Genomic DNA, 19,515 nt, shown 5'->3' with positions numbered 1-19,515 from the left:
ATTGAAAGGGAATTTTGTTTGGTTTACTATATGACAAAGTAATTTTGAAAATAATTGTGTGGTACAGAAGAAAATATCAATGCATCATAAGTTATAATTATTATAATTATATAAGTTATAATAAGTTATGATTTTTTTTTGGCCTAGTTCACCTATGCTTACTGCTCCTAAAAGGTTACAAGTTGGAATCACAGGAGTACTCAGGCTGTGTATGTGACACTTGAGATTCAGAGTGATTAATGGCAGAGCTGTGCCTCACCATCAGCTGATACAGAGATACCAGGGTGGGGATTTTTCCCTCCTGTGTAGGAGCAGTGCCTTTACCTGTAACAGGGATGTGCAATAATTCTGAAATGTGACCATTCTTTGACTGTAGCACTTCCTAAAGCTGTGTTACTCCATCTACAACAGAAACAATGGATGCACAGGACTGGGCCTCTTCCATGCTAAACAACTTCTCCTGGGGTGTGGATGGGGCTCTAATATGAACTGACTCATGTGAATGTGATGAAGCCTCATTTGTAATGCCTTTAGCATGTGTGTCCATATTAAAATTGCCAGAATTCATTGTATACATTGTTAGGACACTGAAAATGTATTTACTGTACAGCAGTGACTCAGTTTGGTTATAACACCTCATAAGTTTCTTATAAACAATATGTGGGTTTTGTTAGGGACATGCTGATGGCAGTATTTTATTTACTTCACCCAGACAGGTTGGGTTGGAATTGATTTTTGATTCGGGGATTTAGCATCTCTTTGGAGGTTTTGTATTGCTTGAGCCTCCCTCTTTCCTTTCCCATGCAGAACTTAGGGGTTCAAATTCTAGATTGTGTGATGGTGTGAATTGTTACAGAGTAAAGGAGACACAAGTTAAAAACACACTCTGTGTTTGGATATTTCAAGCTGTTCTTGTAGCAGGGCCCAGCAAAGGAAAGAAGAGTATTTTATGCTTATTTTCTTCTCTTCCTGCCTCTGAGATGTGCAGAAAACTCCATTAATCTCAGCTGTGGATGGGAAGGGTTTGGTTTTAAATACCACTCATGTACAGCATTGGGTTTTTTACAGCATTGGATTTTCCAGTCCACCACTTCAAGTATTCTCATTTCCTGCTCTTCCCACGGCATGCCCTACACGGCTGATGTTCTTTATAGAAAAGGCATTTTTAGGTTTGAAGGATTTTTAAGTAGCTCATAAATTTTTCCTGCCTGAGCTGAACCAGGAAGTGATTGTTCAGCTCTGGCCCTGCATTGGAGCCTGTTGAGCTCTATGAAGATGCTTATCTGGAGGTTTGATTGCCTGTTGCTTGGAGATGCAACCCGTGTGGCGCCTCTGCTTATCCGACTCATCACTTCTTCCTATCAAAAGACTTCAAGTACATGTTTGTCATCTCCCATTATCCTTCTGCCATTCTCAATAGCTTCCTTCCTTCTCCCCCCTTGGTGACAATTCTGTTGTTGCATTTAATAAGCAGTCTGGTTTTTTTTTTAAGCATGCGTCTGTAAAACTGTGGTGTACTAAGGACAGTCTCCTAAGATCATTTGCAAAAGTCTTCATTTAAAAAGTGCAAAACTCTCATACTGTTATCAATAATGAAAATTTGCAATGGCATTCTCAAGGTGGATGGCTGAATCTGTAAAGATGGCTTAGATATATTTTACAAATGTGTATTTCAATATGGTTCTCTCAATTCAAAATTCTCCTAAGACACTCTTCTTTGGTTTATTTTTTCAAGAAAAATTTGCAAAGATTCAGTCACCTAAAGCTACTGGACATTTGTCCCTCAATGCACACATTTTAGTCATATGCATCATAGAGAGAACATACCCTCAAGGATTAAATGCACTGCAATTCCAGATGCTATTCCAGATCGGCAGTTGGAAATGTTAAAGGGACAACAGTGAGTTTAAATCTTTGTAAAGCAGGAAGCCTTTGGTGATAATGCAGCAGCAGAACCACTGTACAGGTAGGAGCTGCTCACTGTGTGTAGGTGTCCATCCTTCCCAAGGCTGTGCTCAGGCTGTGGGCTTGGCTTTGACATGGGTGGGTTAAGTCTTAGTAACTCAGGTTCCATTTAAGACTTTATTAGAGCCCAGAGATGAAAGAGAAACCTTAAAGAGTCCTCCTGTGTGCAGGAGATGCTGCAGCTGAAGGTCACGCTCTTTACACACCAAAACCACCCAGGCACCTCTCTGAATTTTCATTCTATAACCTGTGGAGGAATGGCACACATCATATATGTTACATTCCTTAAAAATTAAGCCTGGTAGAACTCCGTGAGTAATGAATGATGCAGAAATTAAGGGTGCAGGAAGGTTGGGATATCTGTACAGTCAACTCTGAGCTTTCAGAGCTAGAAAACCTCTAGAGAAAGGATTTTGCAGCAGTTGCTGGTCAGTGATTTTGCCCACACAGCTGCATTGAGTGTACACACAAGTGTTTCCCTTCAGCTTCACCCCAGGTGTGGGCTCAGGCCCTCAGGTGTGCTCAGTGACTCACTTCTGCTCATTTAAGAGAAGTGGCTGCATCTGTGTGTCTGGCTATGGAAAGCCTTGTTTGTTCCCTCACACAAAGGGGTTTTGGACACCCATCAGCCAAGTAATGATTTGGTTGCATTGCTAGTGGAGGATGAGAATACTGACAGAGAAGTTGTCTGATCTCTTTTTTGCATCAATCTCTTCCTTTCCTGCTGGGAGGAGATCACAGAATAGAATCATAAATCTGTTTCTTTCTTGCTTAGGAAAAATGCAGAAATTGAGTGGGAAGGATTTCTGTGAACGGCATTATTTAATGAATAAAATTAATTTTGTAGAAGAAAAAGATCCTGAGGATTTTTTTCATCTTTGCTTGTGTCTGGGGTGGGGGGAGCTTTAATGTTCTCAACTGAAACCTGGAGAGTGCTGTGCTGCTGGGGGATGCACACATCATTTTTTAATGAAGATTGTTTATTACTGTTGTATGAAACTCTGACAATACTGAGCTCTCTTCTGGTTACTTCAATCAATGCCCACTTAAAATCAGCTTGTAATTTAGTACTTCCCTTTCTTTTGTGTGTGACTGGCTGGTTGTGGACAGAGAGCTCTGCCTGCAGAGGGTTTAATGAACAGAATTGACTGGGGTTTTGTGGGGGAGGGAGTTGTCCTTTTATTGTTCATCACCACACCTGTGAGGCAGGGACCACAGGACAAATTTTTACTGTCCAGCACTGCTCTCACTTGGAATTTAATAAACACTTTTGCTGTCACACCTTAAACCATCTTAGCTCCTTTCTGTTGTATGCACGATCAAATATTTATTCCCAAACGCTGTACACCACAAAGTGCTGCCTTGGAGTAGCAGAGATCAGTTATTCAGGTAGTAAAGATGTGTGAATGCAGCTGGCAGATGAAGTCACCAACATTGTGAATTCCCAGGCTGTCCCTGCTGCCACAGGCAATAAGTGCCAGGCTGAGCCGGGGCTGGGTTCCCATTCCAGGAGCTCCAGTGTCACAGCTGCTCGAGCTGCCCTGCTTGAGTGGAGCCAGCCAGGGCTGCAGAGAGATGAAATCAATCCGGGCTGCAGTCCTTGACCTGAACCTGTAATTACCTGCATGGGATAAAGGTGGTTTGTTGTGGCAGATAGAGATTGCACTCAGGGCTGCAGAGTATAATGCTGAGCTTTGAAGGCAAGGAGGGGGTTTGGCCCCTGGGCTGTTCTTCACAGCAATTGAGAGGTTTTAATAATGGGCAGAGAACAAGCTGCTCTTAGGGGGCATCACCTGTTCAGTAACACAAAAACACCGACCCAGCACTGCTTGGTTTGCAGTTATGTGTCCTGTCAGCTTAAATTTACATGAGTTTAAGTTATGGTTCTTTCCTGGAATAACTTCTGTGCTGATCCTGTTAATATATCTATTTGAAATGCTTATTATGTTACCTATTTGCATAACATTTTATGCATTATTCTGTGACTAGTGACAGCATGTGGGATATCTCAAGTATCTTTGTCTCCTCAGTGCAGTAGCACACACTCACATGTGCTCCTGCTCTCTCCATCCAGCTCATCTGCCTTGCTAAGTGTGTGTGTGCATGAGCTGCATAATGCAAAATTCTGGTACTTAGAATGTTTTCAACTTGATTTATTTAATCTAATTTGAGAAAATGTTATCTGATGATTTTTGAAGAGAGCCTTAAGACAGAACTGACTCCAACAGGCTCCAAGATGCCAATGCAGTGTACATGATTACATCCCTATAGACTGGGGAGATGTGAGGAGAAATTAAAATGACCTGACACTACTGACTGGGCACTTGCTGCTGGATCATTGCCTGGACTGGGAAAAGACTCAGCTGCAGGGATACATGGAGTAGCATTAATGTCTTGAAACACTGGTGGGTGTTTTCTGGAGGCAGGATAAGTACACTGGAGAGGACAAGCATGGGAGCAGTGAGTGAAAGGCAGCAGAATCATTAGATACTGATTTAATTTTCCACCCTGTGATGATTGTGGGTGGTTTAGTCAGTTCCAGAGATGGGAGCTCACTCCCCACAGCACAACGTGGTGATGTGGAGTAGCTTTACCCTGCAAGGGACGGAGGAGACTCCTCACCCCCGTTTGCCTCTGATGCAGCTGAGCAGTCTGATAGTGATTGAAGCAGTTGATCTCTTCTAAGATGGTTGTGTTTCAAAACAAGTCTGTATCAGCTTAAAAAAGTGGTGCTACATGTGTCTGATTTCACTGGTGAAAGTGAAAAATCAGCAATTTCTAGAGCCTGCTGTGCTGGGTGGAATTTGACTTTAAGCAGTTGAGGTTCCTGGAGGTGCTGCTCTCCTTGTTCACCTCCCCCGTGTGATTTTTGGCCCAGCAGTTCCTCTGTTGATGTCACAGCTCCTTGAAAGCTGAACTGTGATGTCCCCAGCATCAGAACCAAATCCAAGGGAATGGGGTTTTTCCTCACATAGGAAGATAAGTTGCAGTGGGGCCCCCAGGGGCCCTGATAATGGTCACTGGCACAGTGCTGCTGCTCCCAGACAGTTGTTCTCGTGTCACACAACCTGCCTGACGTGTGTACAGGGCTCCATTAATGCAGCCTCTGCAGTGTCTCGCTGCTTAAGTGTGAGCTACTAACTTCCAGTTGGGGAAGCCACCTTCAGTTCATGTCAGCTGAAAAATAGCAGTGGGCTGGAGCATGGTCTAAGCACAGAAATGCCTTGGGCTTATTTAGGGGAAAAAAAAAAATCTTATTATCCTGGGTATTTTGCACTAGTTAACAAAACCTCCTTCTTAATATGAGATTCTTATGTGCTCCTTAATTATCTTTCATTAACAGCTGTTAATGTGGTGTGTAGGTAGCTTTAAAGCTCTGAATAAGTGGGAAGTGTTGATTCTAATCATATCTGACACCACAATCTTCTGTGGAACAACACATGAGCTGAGATTCCCGATGGGCTCCTGTAGGATACAATATTTATTATAGCTGGAGATCTAAGAGCTCCCAGCTACTGTTAAACTTACAAGAGATCCAGAAACCTCAGTGTCTGTACTTGTGTTTTGAGAGATTGCACAGAAATAACACACCACTGGTATTTGCAGGCAGCGTGTGCATTGACATTTCTGCTCTTTTCCTACCCTGCTTAAAGGAATCGTTTTGCAAATCTTTATATTTTTATAAGCTTGTAACATATTCTAAGCTTATCTATTAATCTGTACTGCTTAAAATGGGCTTAAAATGGATGTGCAAGTTAAAAGAAGAGTATTTGAATTTTGGAGTGAGTTTTGTTTCAGGGAAAGCTTCATTTGTAACCAGCTTATAATAGAAACATCCTTATTAGTGATTTCACTAAATTAGGATTTATCTTTCGAAGTATTTGCTCACCATTTCCCATGTTTGCTTTGAAAAACATCTAAATATGCCTCATTATTTCTTGTTGCCACTTTGGCCTGCAGTCTGTGTTAGATGTTAAGGGTTTCAGCTATCAGGATTCTGGTTCTGGTCCTCTTGAGATCCTCCAGCTTGTCCTCCCCTCTTTTCAGGAGGTGTTCCAGAACATCAGCCCTTGTCCTCAGGGCTCTGCAGACTCTTCCTTTTGTCTTTCCTCCTGCTGTTATTTCCAATGTAATATCAGCATAAGCACTTGTTTTCACCACTGTTAGTCCAAAAAGAGCAGGTTTTAACAATTGTCTGCTATTATAAGGTGTAATAAGGATTAAGTGAGCAGAAGTGTGGATTTAGGTGTGTGACACATATAACTGAGCTATTTGGTGTGATAAATTAGCCATTTAGGCATTTCATCTACTCTAAGGTGGAGTTTAGTTCCTTGAGAGTGTTCCAATCACAGCCTCCTCACCCTGGCTACTCGCTGGAGTAAAGATATTCTCTGCTGGGAATAAATATTTTTATCTAAGTTGAAATACAGCCTGTTGGTGCTTACTTGTGTATATATTTTACTGCCTCGGTGACGTAAGGGGTAAAGAAACAGATGGAAAATATTTTGTTTTCCTTAATTATCCAACACTGTGGGATACCCATTGGCTTGGAGCTTTGGCTCCTCCCCTGCCTTGGACTCCATCCCTGGCATCACCCCAGCCAGATTTTAATAGTTCTTTATCTGCTGCTTGCACTGCTTTTAACTTTCACTTTTTATTACAACTCAGGCTAAATTGGGTGCTGGTTACTGCTCCAGCTCTGGTTGGAGAGCTCCGAAAAGCCAAAGCTGGTGCCAGCAAGTGGCTGCTGCAGAGAGCAGGGGGTGGAAGCACGGGGTGAAAGGAGTCCCTGATTGTCACCATCGTCCTTCTCAGCTGCTCTTGTGTGCAAGGAGAGTCCTGGAGGTCCCAACCTCCAGCTGTGGGGCTTTTATTCCTGCTTGGAACAGCCCACCTGGGACTCACCTCCTTCCAAAAGGAACGTGGAGTCTCCGAGGGAGCGCGTGAAGCCAAGCCCTCCATGTGTGCATAAACCTGGTGCTGAGCCCCTTGTGAAGGTGAAAACAAGCAGGGCAGTCAGCAAATGACAGAAAACAGGTTTGGGATTATTGCCATCATTATCCTGATATTTCTCTCCAGGTGAGAGGTGGTCCCTGAGCCCTGGTGCCTCGAGTCTCTGCTCGGTGTGGGCCTGGAAAATGGAGCAGTGGGAAAGCAAAAGGTGCTGATAGGAACAACATATGGTTTTTGCTGGAGTTTGGCCACAGATTTAAGGCCTCAGAGTGGATTCCTGGGGCCTTCGTATCCTATCCCAAAACCAACACGAAAGCCTTTCCAAATATATTTTATAAGCTCTGCAATTGTAATAGTCCTATCAAAAATCCCATGTCCCCAGGTCAAGTGGGGTGCAGCCTGTCCTCTTCTGAAATCCCAGGCTTGCCAAGCCTTTCTTCCCTGATACTTCCCTCCAGCAGCAGCGGGCAACCATTTGTGCCTGGTGTGGAACACCCCGGGGGCTCCGGCACAGCTGCTTTCCCTGGGGCTCACATCTGCTCGGGAGCAGGGCTCGCTGCCTGGCCGTTTGTCCCAGGCACAGCTGGCCCTGGCTCCCTACAACCCACCTGGACTGCGGGATAACTCCTGGAATTTGCGAGGCTTTGGCACGGGTTGGAGTGGTGGGAGTTTTGGTAACTGGCTCTGCCATCCCCTTTTGTGTTGCATTTCCTCTGCTCCAAGTCTCGGTGCTGTTGATGTGAGACAGGCAGGGCAGGAGCTGCAATCTCTGTCATTTGTAGCTTCTTTCAGTTTGGGGACACTACAAAGAATCCTGACTATACTACTCCAGAAAGGTGCTACCTCCTTAATTTTGCCTTGATACAAAAAAAGCAGGAGAAGCCACTCTTGCAGTAAGAATCCTGCTAGCTCCTTGCAGTTCCCATTAATTAGGATTTTCACCTCTATTATTTACAGCAGGAATGCTGAGCAAACCTCTGTGTGCTCTACTGTTTGCCCATCACTTAGAATACATTTTAAAAGCAAGAATAATTTTACTTGTGACTGAATGTCAAATGTAATGAATGGCCAGAGATCATCTGCAAAGTTTTTGTGTTGCTGGTGGATTTTTAACAAGTAGAAAGTTGCTGTGAAAGAATTTGGAGAAGCAGAAAGTGCTCTGGTGTTAGTCTTTTGGTTTTGGTGTTTGTATTTAAGCTCTAAAAAAACCCCAACCAAATATACAGTGAAATGCTTACAGGGAGCTACATTTTAGCACTGAAGTTAGATAAAAAATTCACTGTATCATAAGTGAGCCATTTCCCCCTTGATTTGTGTCCAAAATATGAGGAAAAACCTTGCAGCTGCATTATGCATTTTACAAAAGAACATATGCATGCATTTAAATCATTTACATTTCATCTTTGCTTTCTCTTATTTTTAACCCATATTATGGTGAGTGACAGCGTGTTTGGAAAACTGAGGTTGAAAGCAAAGTTTAAACTTTGATGCCCAGTAAGCTGAAATGCCAGCAGTGCTTCACTATTTCATGATTTTATTTCAAAGTTTGGCTCATGCTTTTTCCTTTCTGTACAATGAAATGTGATTGAAACTTTGTGAATCTGCCTGACAAAAAGAAAATTAAATTATGTTGCAGTTGGTTTGTGCTGGTCCTAGAGTGCCTGCCAAGGAAGATAATCCATCCCTATGGAAGAAGGTCCTTAGGAGGATGCACAGCTTAAAGATGCTCAGTGAGATTATTAATTGGTGATCATTAGATGGTATCAAATATTTCCCATGCTATAAAATTGTTTCTGATAGGGGATGAGGAGGGGAAGGTAGTGGGGCACCAGCTCTATCTGATCTGATTTTTCAGCCTTACCTGCTCTCTGTTAAACTTGTAACTGACGCACTTCTGCAGCAGGAGTTGAAGAAGGTTTTGGACTGGGGGTGTGATGTTTTGCTTAGTGCCATCAGCAGGCAGCACTGCCCCACTGCTGTGCGTGAACAAATAAAATGCAGCTTTATTGGCCTAGTTATGGCCTTTTAATAACCCTTCAGTGAGGATTGTGCAAGGCGTGAAGTGCAAACGCCTGCTCCGGGTCACGGCGCGTGCCGGGAGGACACGGATCTGGCACGGGGATGGCAGGTGAGGGGTGCCCCCCTTTTTCAGGGGGACATGGAGGTGGGCTCTCAAGAGCAGCAGCACCATGCAGAGGTACCAAATGGTGCTGGGGAGTGGGGTTTGTCACCTTCCCCTCGTCCCACAGAGCTGCCCTGCTGTGGCACTCTCCCAGTGGAGCGGTGACAGGACATGGTGTCAACGCTGAAACCCACCCTGTGTGGAGCCAGCCACAGCCTGGGCTCTGTCACACAGCCAGACTGGGTCCAGGGTACCTGAGCTTGGGTCCATTCCTGCCTCTGAGCCCTGGGCTTGTCAGGGACAGTTTGACACACACAGAGCCACAGGGTGTGCTTGTAAATGTAGGCTTGAAACTGGGATATTTGCACAAGCCTCTTCGATTCAGAGCTCAAAATACAGAGGGACTTTCATCCCTAACAACTTGCAGAAATTTTTCCTCATTGTCTTCACCTTCCACAAGAGTTAAACTTACAGTTCTTAATTTATTTTGCTGGTAAAGATTGACTTATAATTGAGGCTATCACGTGGAGCACCTGTACCTTATTTGTATATCCATCCTTGCATGTTTAAACCAAGTCAAGAAACTAATGAGGTTACAAAAATATTGCTGATCCTGAAGCAAATACAGTTGGAGAGCATATGCTTTGGTTTTACATTTCTGCCTCTAAAAGGTGACATGTCCCGTGTTTGTCATTTAATTTAACATTCTATATATTTTTAAACGCCTGTATGATTTGAAATCTCCAGATGCCAGGCTTTGTGCTAAATGAGGTTGGCAGTTCAGTGATGTGGAAGGCCATTATCTCACCTTTGTGCTTCTAAACTGTAGCCACTTGCCTTTGCCTGCTCATAATGCATTTACTGCCTTACAGCCCAGGAATTTTTAACACCTATTGAAAGCATTAATTAGCTATGCCATACTGATGAGCACTTTAAGTGAAAAGCAAGAATTGATGCCGCTCTTTGAGTTGGTATTTCTCCCATTTCAGAGGACAAGGAGTACCTAGAGAAATTAAACCCTTGTATTCCTCAGGCACATTCTAGCCCTGACTGTTCCTGGCCATCACCATGAGTGACAGTGCCACATCAGAGCTTCTGCCCACATCCCATCCCTGTCAGTGCCTGGGACATGAGGCCATGTCCTGATAAACAGCTCTAAATGGCTCTATCCTTGCCAGCTGGTGCTATCTATAAACCAATAAACCAAAATTCAGGCTTTTGCATCCCATTACTGCAGTCCTGAGTCAGCAGGTCTCAGAGAGAATCATTTTTCTCTACCCTTGGAAAATGGATAATCATTACTTGGCCTGTTGAAGTTCAGTAATACAAGAATAAGTCATAAATGTGTCGCTTGTATCTTAAAAGCTCACCAGCTAGAAACTCTCCCTCTTGTCTGATCGGGCCTCCAGTGCCTTTGATCACCATTTTCTCCTCTTTCTCAGCAAACTTCTTGGTTTTCCCCATTTTCCTGGGCCGCTGTGACAGTGTTCTGCTGCAGATTACAGCTGTGCTCAGGCACCATAAGGTTTGTATGATTAGTCAGCATTTGGTTTCCATATATAGCAAAAGTACGTCTGGAGAAAATATTCTTATACATATTTCCAGGCAATAGGATCAAAGCCCTTTCTAGCTTCTCAATTTTAATTTATCTCTTCTTGCTTGCTGTAGAAGGGACATCAAACGGAATCCGTGTTTGCGGGAGGGAAGGGAGCCCTTTGCTGTGTAGTTGTGGGAGCAGCATTTGTCCCAAAGCTTCAAATCCTGCCCTTTCTTCCTCCATAGCATCGCCAAGCTCCGAACTTTGGGGTTTGTGCCTATGTTTCTACCCAGGTGTGCCTCCTTTCTTTGAATCCCAGGATCTCTCCCATTTTTGTTTCCTTTACCCTCAGGTTTTCCTCTTGTCTCCATGGTCCCCAGTCACAGCTGCTGAGCGCATCTTCCACCTTTGTCTCAGCGTTTTCTGTAGTTCTTAATCTCTGTGTTGGCTCCTCTTCTGCTGTAACATGTGCACAGTTCACACCCCTGCCTCGAAGGAATTCTTGCTCCTGTCTTATCTTTGGAGTTTTTGGTAAATTCCCTGAACTTCTCTTCCTACTCCCAATATTTCTCAGTATTTGCCTGGAGAAGTGGCTGCTCCATCCCTGGAACTGTCCAAGGCCAGGGCTTGGAGGAATCTGGGATAGTGGAAGGTGGCCCTGCCATGGCAGGGGGTGGAACTGGATGGGCTTTAAGGTCCCTTCCAACCCAAACCATTCCATGGTTCTATGATTTACTTCTCCACAAGAAGCAAAGATCTGGAAAGTAAGATCTGAACCTTTTTCAGATATTCACTCATCCTTCAGGTGTCAACTCCCAAATACGTGACACACACCAGAAATGTGAGAACTAACAGCCCTTGGAGCTGGGTCTGTGTGAGGAGTTACCTGGGCAGGTGGATGTTGTGGTATTAGAAACTGTATTTATGTCAGCTTCATTAGATCCTTTTTTCTGTATCTTTCATTAGATTCTCACAGCAACAATTTGTAAACCTTGATGTTTTTGCAGTGTGGGCACTGCTGGAGACAGCCAGAGGTGACTGTCATTAGTGAGGAAGCAGAATACTTTAATTACACAAATCCTATAACGTTTTTATCCGAGGAAGTTTTGTGAACTGTTAGCAGTGAGGTAAGCCAAGACATTCGAGCCCTTTTTACATCACATTTTCAGAAAGGCCTTTTTTTTCCTCCTGATAGAAGATCTGCGTTAAAAAAAAAAAAACATAATTGGTTTGATTTCAGTCATCTACTCAACATTTCTAAGGCACTTGCCAAATGATCCCAGGTGTGGGATTGCAGCAGGTAATTTCCTGCGCTGTATTTGTGCGGATGATTTTCTGTGTTAGAAGATGATATCGGCTCACCTGGCCCCTCGGTGACAGAGAAATCCTTTGTTTATTCATTTAGTAGGCAGATTAACCCTAATGAATCTGGCTTCCTGGAAATAGATACAGGGGACAATAGCAGAGTGAGGAGTGGGGAGAAATGGGGCAAATTCCCTTTTCTTTCTTCACTTGTAAATAATGGTGGCTTTCAGAGCAGGGTGTTTTAAATCCGAAAGGAACGTGAAATATGTCAGCCAGAAATTCTTGATTTTGAACAAAAACTTTTCTTTTGTGCCTCAAAGAGCTACTGGGGCTTTCTTGGTATGTCTGCTACAACTCTGCCCCGCTGAACCTGTTGGAATGTTTTGTCCTGTCAAAACTAAGAATAAAGTGAGATACTTGCACTTCGTTGTTGGAGGACCTCAGTGTGTGTTTTTGTGGAATATAGGTTTTTGTAAACTGTTATTTCTATGAATTAGAGGTTCATAATATAATCTGTCTTTTAAGTAAATCATACATTGTACTAGACAACCAGAGGAAAGCATTGGAGTCTTGATGGCTGAAGTAATTTTATTCTTTTTCTTTCCTGGGAATAAAGCTGTGCAATGGTGTGTCAAGGTGTGCATCATGTTTCTGTTACTTGAGCAGGAGGCAATGCCTGTACAGGGTTAGGCTGCACATTTGGCTTTATTTTTGGTTGTCCTCCCATCTTGAGCTGGCCCAGAAAAGCCTCAAGGAGCATTTCAAACAGCTCAGTTCCCCCTGTTCCTGCCGTGAGATGCATCCAAGTGTTCTGCACCAGGCTCATGAAAGGCTGTGCCATTACCACGTTTATTTAAATAAATGAGTAATTTCTCAGCTCTTGTTGACATCACACTGGACTATTATTCATAGCACAATGTGAGAATTGCCTGGAAAAGCAGTGAATCCCAAAGCCCTCAGAAACAGAGGGAAAGATGGTCACTGACTTCAGGGGTATAAATCAGGCTCATGGTGTCACAGGCAGAGTCACTGCAGTATCACTCAGTTTATGTTTGAACAGCATGAATAAATTAACTTATTCAGCTCAAAGAGGGAATAATGCCATGGTGAATTAAGTTGTGTATATGTTACTAATTATGTATTTTTTAATGCATACACACGTTAAATAGTCAGGGTTTGAAATAAGGGGGAAACATTGTAGTTTGCTAGCTCAGATCTCTGCTGGAAGCTACCAGTCAAAGTGTAGACATGAGTACAATGAATGATTTGGCTGCCTTTGAGAGAGGAACAATTTCTTGCATTTTTATGTGACTGGTACTCGAGATACATTATTCCCAAGACATGGATGTGTAGACACAGATGTGAAAATCTCTTAACTTCAACCAAACTTTTCCAGATCTTATCACTATAATTTATTCTTTACTCTCTGTAGACTTGAAAAAATGTCTTCTTTCACTTAACTTTATACATTGGAGGGAAAGGAGAGTTCTGTTCTACCACATGGTAAGTGTTGAAGATGGGATACTGTTGGCTTTAACACGCTGACTTTTGTAGCTGCCTGTAAAAACTCTAGAGTTTCAGAGGGGAAGTGAAAAAACAGAATTTACCTTTCCACAAAGAATAAAAGTTTCCATTGTTCCTCAGTTCCATCGCTGGAAGTACAAGTGGGCAGGAACAGATAATTTTTTGGATTTAACATCTATACTTGGGTATGTGTATATGTGCATCGGGCAGCAATAAATTACAAATGAATATGTTTGCTTTGTATGGAGATTGTTTTATCCTTCTTAAAGCTACTATTTATATAACCTTTAACCAAACAGAGAGTAGCCAGAGGATTTTTGAGAGTGAGAACTGTTCTTCTGGCTGGGGAGGGGAACAACTCTCCCCCCTCCCCTCGTGCAGCAGGGACTCACCACGTTGACGTGCAGACAATTTACCAGGGATTATTTTTTTTTCCCCCTCTGCACGTGAAAGCTCAAAATAGATACATGTCACATTAGGTGTCATTAAAATAGAGCTTGTGATAACTGAATAATAAATGGAGTGGTACCTAATCACTTTCAGAAGATGTTGACACAGTTGCCAGAGACGACTGTCGCGGAGAGCCCTTGGAAGGAGCAGAGACTGTCTGTGCTGGAGGGTTTTTTTTTCCTTTTAGTGGAAACCAAAGGACAACAGTCATTATACGATTCTGTACTTTAAGTATTTTCATAATCCAACATAAATTGGCCCACCCAAGGATTATGTCTGTCTTATAAGGATGTGTTTATATAGTCATTGGGTGAAAGATTGCAGAAGTTGAACCACTAGTTTTGAAAGTTGAGCCAGACCAGGAAAAATCAGGATACAATTTGGCACTTATGGAGACTAAATGATTTCCTTTTTAGCTGCTGATTTCTACTGGGAAATGTATCCTTGGACTGAAAATTGCATCCGGAAAAATGTTTATGTAGTGTTTTTCAAATGACTGATTATTCCTGTAACCTTTAACACGCACTGTGTGTGATTTTCTTCCTTATTAACTCTTTCACAACCCAGTGAATGATTTCCTTCACTGTAAATAAAAATAAGTATATATTTCAATGAATGCAATATTTTAGTGCTGTAATAACGCAGAAAAGGACAAGCTGGGGATTTTACTGAGTTAGTAACAGAGAAACCCAGCTCCTCTTGTGTCAGACACTCCTGGAAGAGGAACGTCCTGCTTTGACAGTGAGGCAGGCAGAGCACATGAACTTTTTATCCTGATTACTGCAGAGAAGGAGAACAAATATGTTCCTAACATACCATCAGATGCAGATTTCTGCCAGCCAGGGGAGATTTCCCCAAGGCTTGTGGCTGAGGTCGAGGAACTGTGCTGCCAACTACTGGCTATTCCTGGCTGCTGAATCCAGTGAATGAATTCATTGTGGGCTTGGGGTTGTCTGCAGGGGAATTGATCAGTGCAGCTAGAACAGACCCAGGAGTTTCAGAGACACGCACAGATGCTCTGTCTGGAGTTAAACTGTTTTCAATGGTGTTGCTTTCACATAAAGACAAACCATAATTCACTATAATCACACTGCCGGTATCCTCGTGTAGAAAATCCTCACAGGATGCCTTTCCTTGCATCCTGAACGTCATGGAATGCTGGGTGGGAGCTTGCACAGAGGCTGTGCTGCTTTCAGAGCAGCAGCCTGACCTCTCTGAGCTGCAGGCACCATGTAAACATCACAGGGTGGGACTGAGCCACGAGTCTTTAAAAGGCATCCAAAGTGATTCTGCACGGAGTGGATCCCACACTTAGAAATGAGTAGGTCTGGAGCCGTAGCTTCCACTTTGGCAGAGCTGTCTGTGAATTATGGTTGGTGTTTTCCTATGTAGAAACATGTGAAATTGAAGATTATTTGAGTTTCTGTAAAAAGCATCACCCAGCCCATCACAAGTCGTGTTCTCTGTAAAAATTGCTTGAGTGGAGAAGGGGACGGAAGAAAAGCGCAGCAAGACTCTTATAATCACAGCTCCTGATGGCCTGGCCCAAAAGGACAGGTTTATGTCCTGCAAGAGGAAGCAGAGTTGGAAAGAAATGGAATTCCAGCCCTGCCAATCCTGATGGATTGATGCAGAGATGTCCCCTGCTCCCCAGCTTGCCGGGCCCCGCGCCGGTAGTGCCGTTCGTGCTCGCCGCGGTGATCTGTCCGTGCCTCTGGCATCAGCTGGGGATGAACTGCTGGAAAACAAAAGCTGATATTCCTTGTGGCAATAGTCAGTCATTCTTGGCGTGGTGGGGATAAGGGGAAGTGCCTGGCAGCTGCTCTGTTCTTTCATCTCTTCTTCCAACTCTTTTTGATCGTTTTCTCCTGCAAAGTTTTAGGCTTGTGCGGGGAGATTTGTATTTATAAGCAAACAGAGGAGGCAGCCCTGCTTACCTCAGATAGCTTTTCCCAGGAGCAACAATTCCCAGGCAGTCTCTTGTATTTGAGGCAATAATGGGTTTAGGAAATTCATAGAATGTTAACAGTCAAATGGCTTTTAACCACCTATCGATGGAGTGAAATTTGGCAGATGACAGAGGAACCTCACGTTTTATTTTTTAAAGCCTAAATAGCTTGTCAGCCGTGCAGAGCCCCTTGAATTTATGAGATCTGAATGTTGGGGTTTGGGGTTTTTTTTTCATGTGGAACTCAGCAGAGTCTCTGACGGAAACTGTTGACCCTTCTTTGTGCTGTTTCTTTACTGTCTCGTCAAACATCTGGAAAACAGCATGTTTGCAGTCATTTCACAACATAATTTTGCATTTACATCATGTGTTATCTGGTAAAAGTTTTCTTGTTTTTTCAAGGAGAGGGGGGATTAAAAAAAAAAAAAAAAAAAAAAAAAAGAAAAATCAGCAAGTCGAAGGCTGCCGTGAGGTCAAGTGGTGCCGGTGGATGCTGCCTGCATTGAACACATGTTCAGCTCCGAAAAGCTGAGGCAGTTCCCAAAAATTTGGTAACCATTAGAGCACTTCCTAAGTCAGTTCCGGATGTCAGGCCCAGGCTGGAGGGGGAAGGGGCGTTCCAGGAGAGGGATTGAGGCTGGCAGCTGATGCGGCCGGGGAGCAGAGCACGCAAGGCAGAGCGAGACAGGAAAGGGCTGCTTGGGGAGAGGATCAGGAGCTCAGCAGAGGAGCTGTGAACTTCACATGCGACCCCGGGCACGGAGCGCCGCGCGAGCCACCTGAGGGCTCGGGGATCAGAAAGGAAATTAAAGGATCATTTAAGTGGAGTGGGACCAGACAACTTAAAATGATGATTTTCATCTCTGAGAAAGGAGCACTGGGGTATATTGAATTCTTTGAAGTAACGGAGCATGGTTGGTGGAGGGAATATTTTTGCTGCATTCCACGCTCTGGTTTAGCAGCTCCTCTAATAGAACCCGGCTCTAACTTTCCTAAACCACCTATTTATAGTGCTCAAAAGATTGGACTTTGGAGCACAGTGTGTCCCCTTAACTGAATGCTCCATGCTCCTACTTAGATAACTCAGAAATTCAAATGAGTATTAATTAGTAAGCATAATTAGCAGATTATTCACTTGTATTTTGATTACCATAGTAAATATTTTATGTTGCTTAGGGTAACCCCTTTAAGTGTAATAAACCTGGGTGGGAGCCTGGAACTCTGCAGAAGGTTCACGATGAGTTCACAGCAAAGGTTGCCTCTCTTTCTTTCCCTTTTTGGTGTTCAGGATTAAACCTTCAGTCAGAAGCTGCTCTATCCCAGTGGTGCTTTCTGTTGCTTTGGGAATAGTTTGGCAGAGGTCAGGCACAAAGTACTGTCACTCTGGGCCATGAGGAGGCTTTTTAATACCCTCATGGAGACCCTCTTCACCTCCCAGCTCGAAATGAATCCATCCTACAGTTTTATAGCCCAAAAATTCAAGGAAAGAAAGTAGACCACAGTAAATAATTCTGCTTTGTTGGTTTAGGACTGGAGGTTTTCCTACACTAACCTGAATTTCAGTGCTGGAGTCAGCTCGTTGGAGGGATGTGATTCCTGGACCTTCCTGAGCTTTGGATGTAGGAACAGTGGAAGATTCTTTTTTTTTCCTGTGATCTTTCCATAATTGCTTTATCTCCGTGGGCCAGATTTCCAGGTACCATAGAGATGAATCTTAACAGGGAAAAAAACCCCAACACTGGATTGCAATTGTGGTTTTGGAAAAGCTTGTTCCAGGATTTTTGTTCAACAGCCATTGGATGGGAGGATGCTTAGTTTGCTAATTTGGGTGCCAGTGCTCAGTTTTACAGCTCAGGGTTATTTCTCAGTGGTGCTGGCAGCTGGGGGAGGCACAAGGGCTTGGGTGTGCATTCAGCTTTTTTCTGTGATGTCCTTGGCAAGCACTGACGCAGAGCTGGGCATTTGGACAATTTTAAAGAATAATAACAACTATTGAAATATTAATTGTTTCTGCAGTTGGAACATCGTGCAGAGTTTTAAAGGGATTGGACGCAGGGAGGTGGGTGTGAGCACAGATAACCTATGCAGATATTTTCCATTTGAGATGACGTTTGTTTAGTTGTGTTTATAAATAACCTTTGAAAACAAAAGAAATGGACAAAATCCTTTCTTCTTCCATTGCAGTAATACATGAGGTGCCTTGGGAATGTGATATCTTCTATCCATTTCCTTTTCCTCCTCTTTCAGTTCATTGTACACTGATTTTTTTTTTCCTCTAGAAATGGTTTGATGGCAGCACGAGGTATCCATTACCAAGTTTGTTTCCCTGAATGCTTTCTAGCAGGAGGCACAAGTGCAATCCACTGAATTAGTGGAACCAAGCTCAAGGGTGAGAGCCCGTTCCCTCTTTATCAATAAAGTCCCTTTATCCAGTGAGAACAATTTGTGTGCAGAAGGCTTTTAAATAATATCTGCGAGTGCGAGTCCTGCTAAGCCTAGAAGGTAGGGATGGTTCAGTGGCTGATTATTTTGATGTGGGCCGTTCTTCCTTGAGGCCACTGAGCCTTCAGGTTCCTCCAAGCCTTTAGTGGTCTGCACTTCACTGTTATTCTTTCCCTGAGAGTGCTGATTAGTGACTTGCGGTATGGATGCTGATTTATCGCAGCCGAGAGTTGCCCCTTGGGGGCTGAGCAGAAACACTCATGAAGGAGCCCTGATTAAAAAGAGTGGTAATGAAGACAAATGTTTCAGAGGGAGTCAAGAGCAAACCAGGCCTTGGCATTCCCACTGCTCCTCTGAGCTTTTGGAGAGGAGGTAACAGTGGCCAAAGGAAATATTTCCCCCTTGTTGTTTATTTCTCATGGCACTGGAAAAATTTTTCTTTTCCTCCTGGGTGTTCTAACTCTCACTTGTTAACTGCTTTTCATGCAGGGTTGCAATTAACCCTTGGCAGATACTTACCATGTTCCCTTTATATTCACTCTATACATAAAGAAGTTTTTATGTTTTGACCTGTTAACCATTTTAAGATTCTTTAAACTTGACAGTTTCATCTAATTTCTCACGTCATTAAATCGTACTTTATTTTCCAGCAGTCCATTCACAGGAGGTTTGGTGTTTGTTTGATATCTTTAATCATCTTTTTTCCTCACTGCCCTTTTTAATAAGGAAAAAGAATGACAAAAGTAATGCTTACAAACCAGGCTTTAAATCAGAGAGAGGTCAGAAAGTTCCTATCTAGTGTTGGACATGTAACTAGGGACAAGTCTCAAAGGCACACTGGTAGGTTCTGCAGGGTCTGACACTTCTATTAACCAGGAACTCAGAACAAAAATAAATGCAATTATTTCACCCTGTTGTAGTTTTTTTGTTTTTAATTCTTTGGGTTTTTCCACTTTCAGAGATCAGCCTGGGCTATAATTAGTGTATGAAGTAAAAGCTGAGTACGTGGAAAAACGTGCCCTGCCTTTATTGGTGTTTGCATTCCGCTCTGCAGTTACTTTCTTGTCAGATTTGTGCCCGTGTGAGGATGCTGTTGATGCAGGGAGGACCTGTATTTGTTGTAGGAGTGTTCATCAGAGCAGCAGTGACACTGTGAGCCGTGGACTTTGCACTTGTTCCTGTGCCATCCCTACAGCAGTGCCAGCAGTCCTTGTTCCCTTCCTCTGGGAATCACATGCAGAGCTGGACACTTCCTGACCAGTGAGAATA

The 19,515-nt window shown here is 43.3% G+C and overlaps 1 protein-coding gene across 23 annotated transcripts in view; it reads left to right on the top strand.

The window, feature by feature from the left end:
• The window catches only part of BCAS3 (BCAS3 microtubule associated cell migration factor), a 299,613-nt gene that overhangs the window by 129,203 nt on the left and 150,895 nt on the right, over positions 1 to 19,515 (top strand). For 2 of the 23 annotated variants that reach the window (XM_069033170.1, XM_069033175.1), the window contains one exon: positions 412 to 882. The exons of 14 other annotated variants lie outside the window; for them this stretch is intronic. In XM_069033170.1, coding sequence (XP_068889271.1) covers positions 412 to 488 — 77 coding nt within the window. In that variant the 3' untranslated portion in view covers positions 489 to 882. 7 more of the 23 variants (XM_069033171.1, XM_069033166.1, XM_069033169.1 and 4 more) reach the window with 5 other exon arrangements.

Source organism: Aphelocoma coerulescens, chromosome 19 (genome assembly GCF_041296385.1).
Source record: "Aphelocoma coerulescens isolate FSJ_1873_10779 chromosome 19, UR_Acoe_1.0, whole genome shotgun sequence".
NCBI classification, from domain to species: domain Eukaryota; kingdom Metazoa; phylum Chordata; class Aves; order Passeriformes; family Corvidae; genus Aphelocoma; species Aphelocoma coerulescens.
The sequence above is the reverse complement of the archived record's forward strand: the minus strand, read 5'-3'. Positions and strand labels throughout refer to the sequence as shown.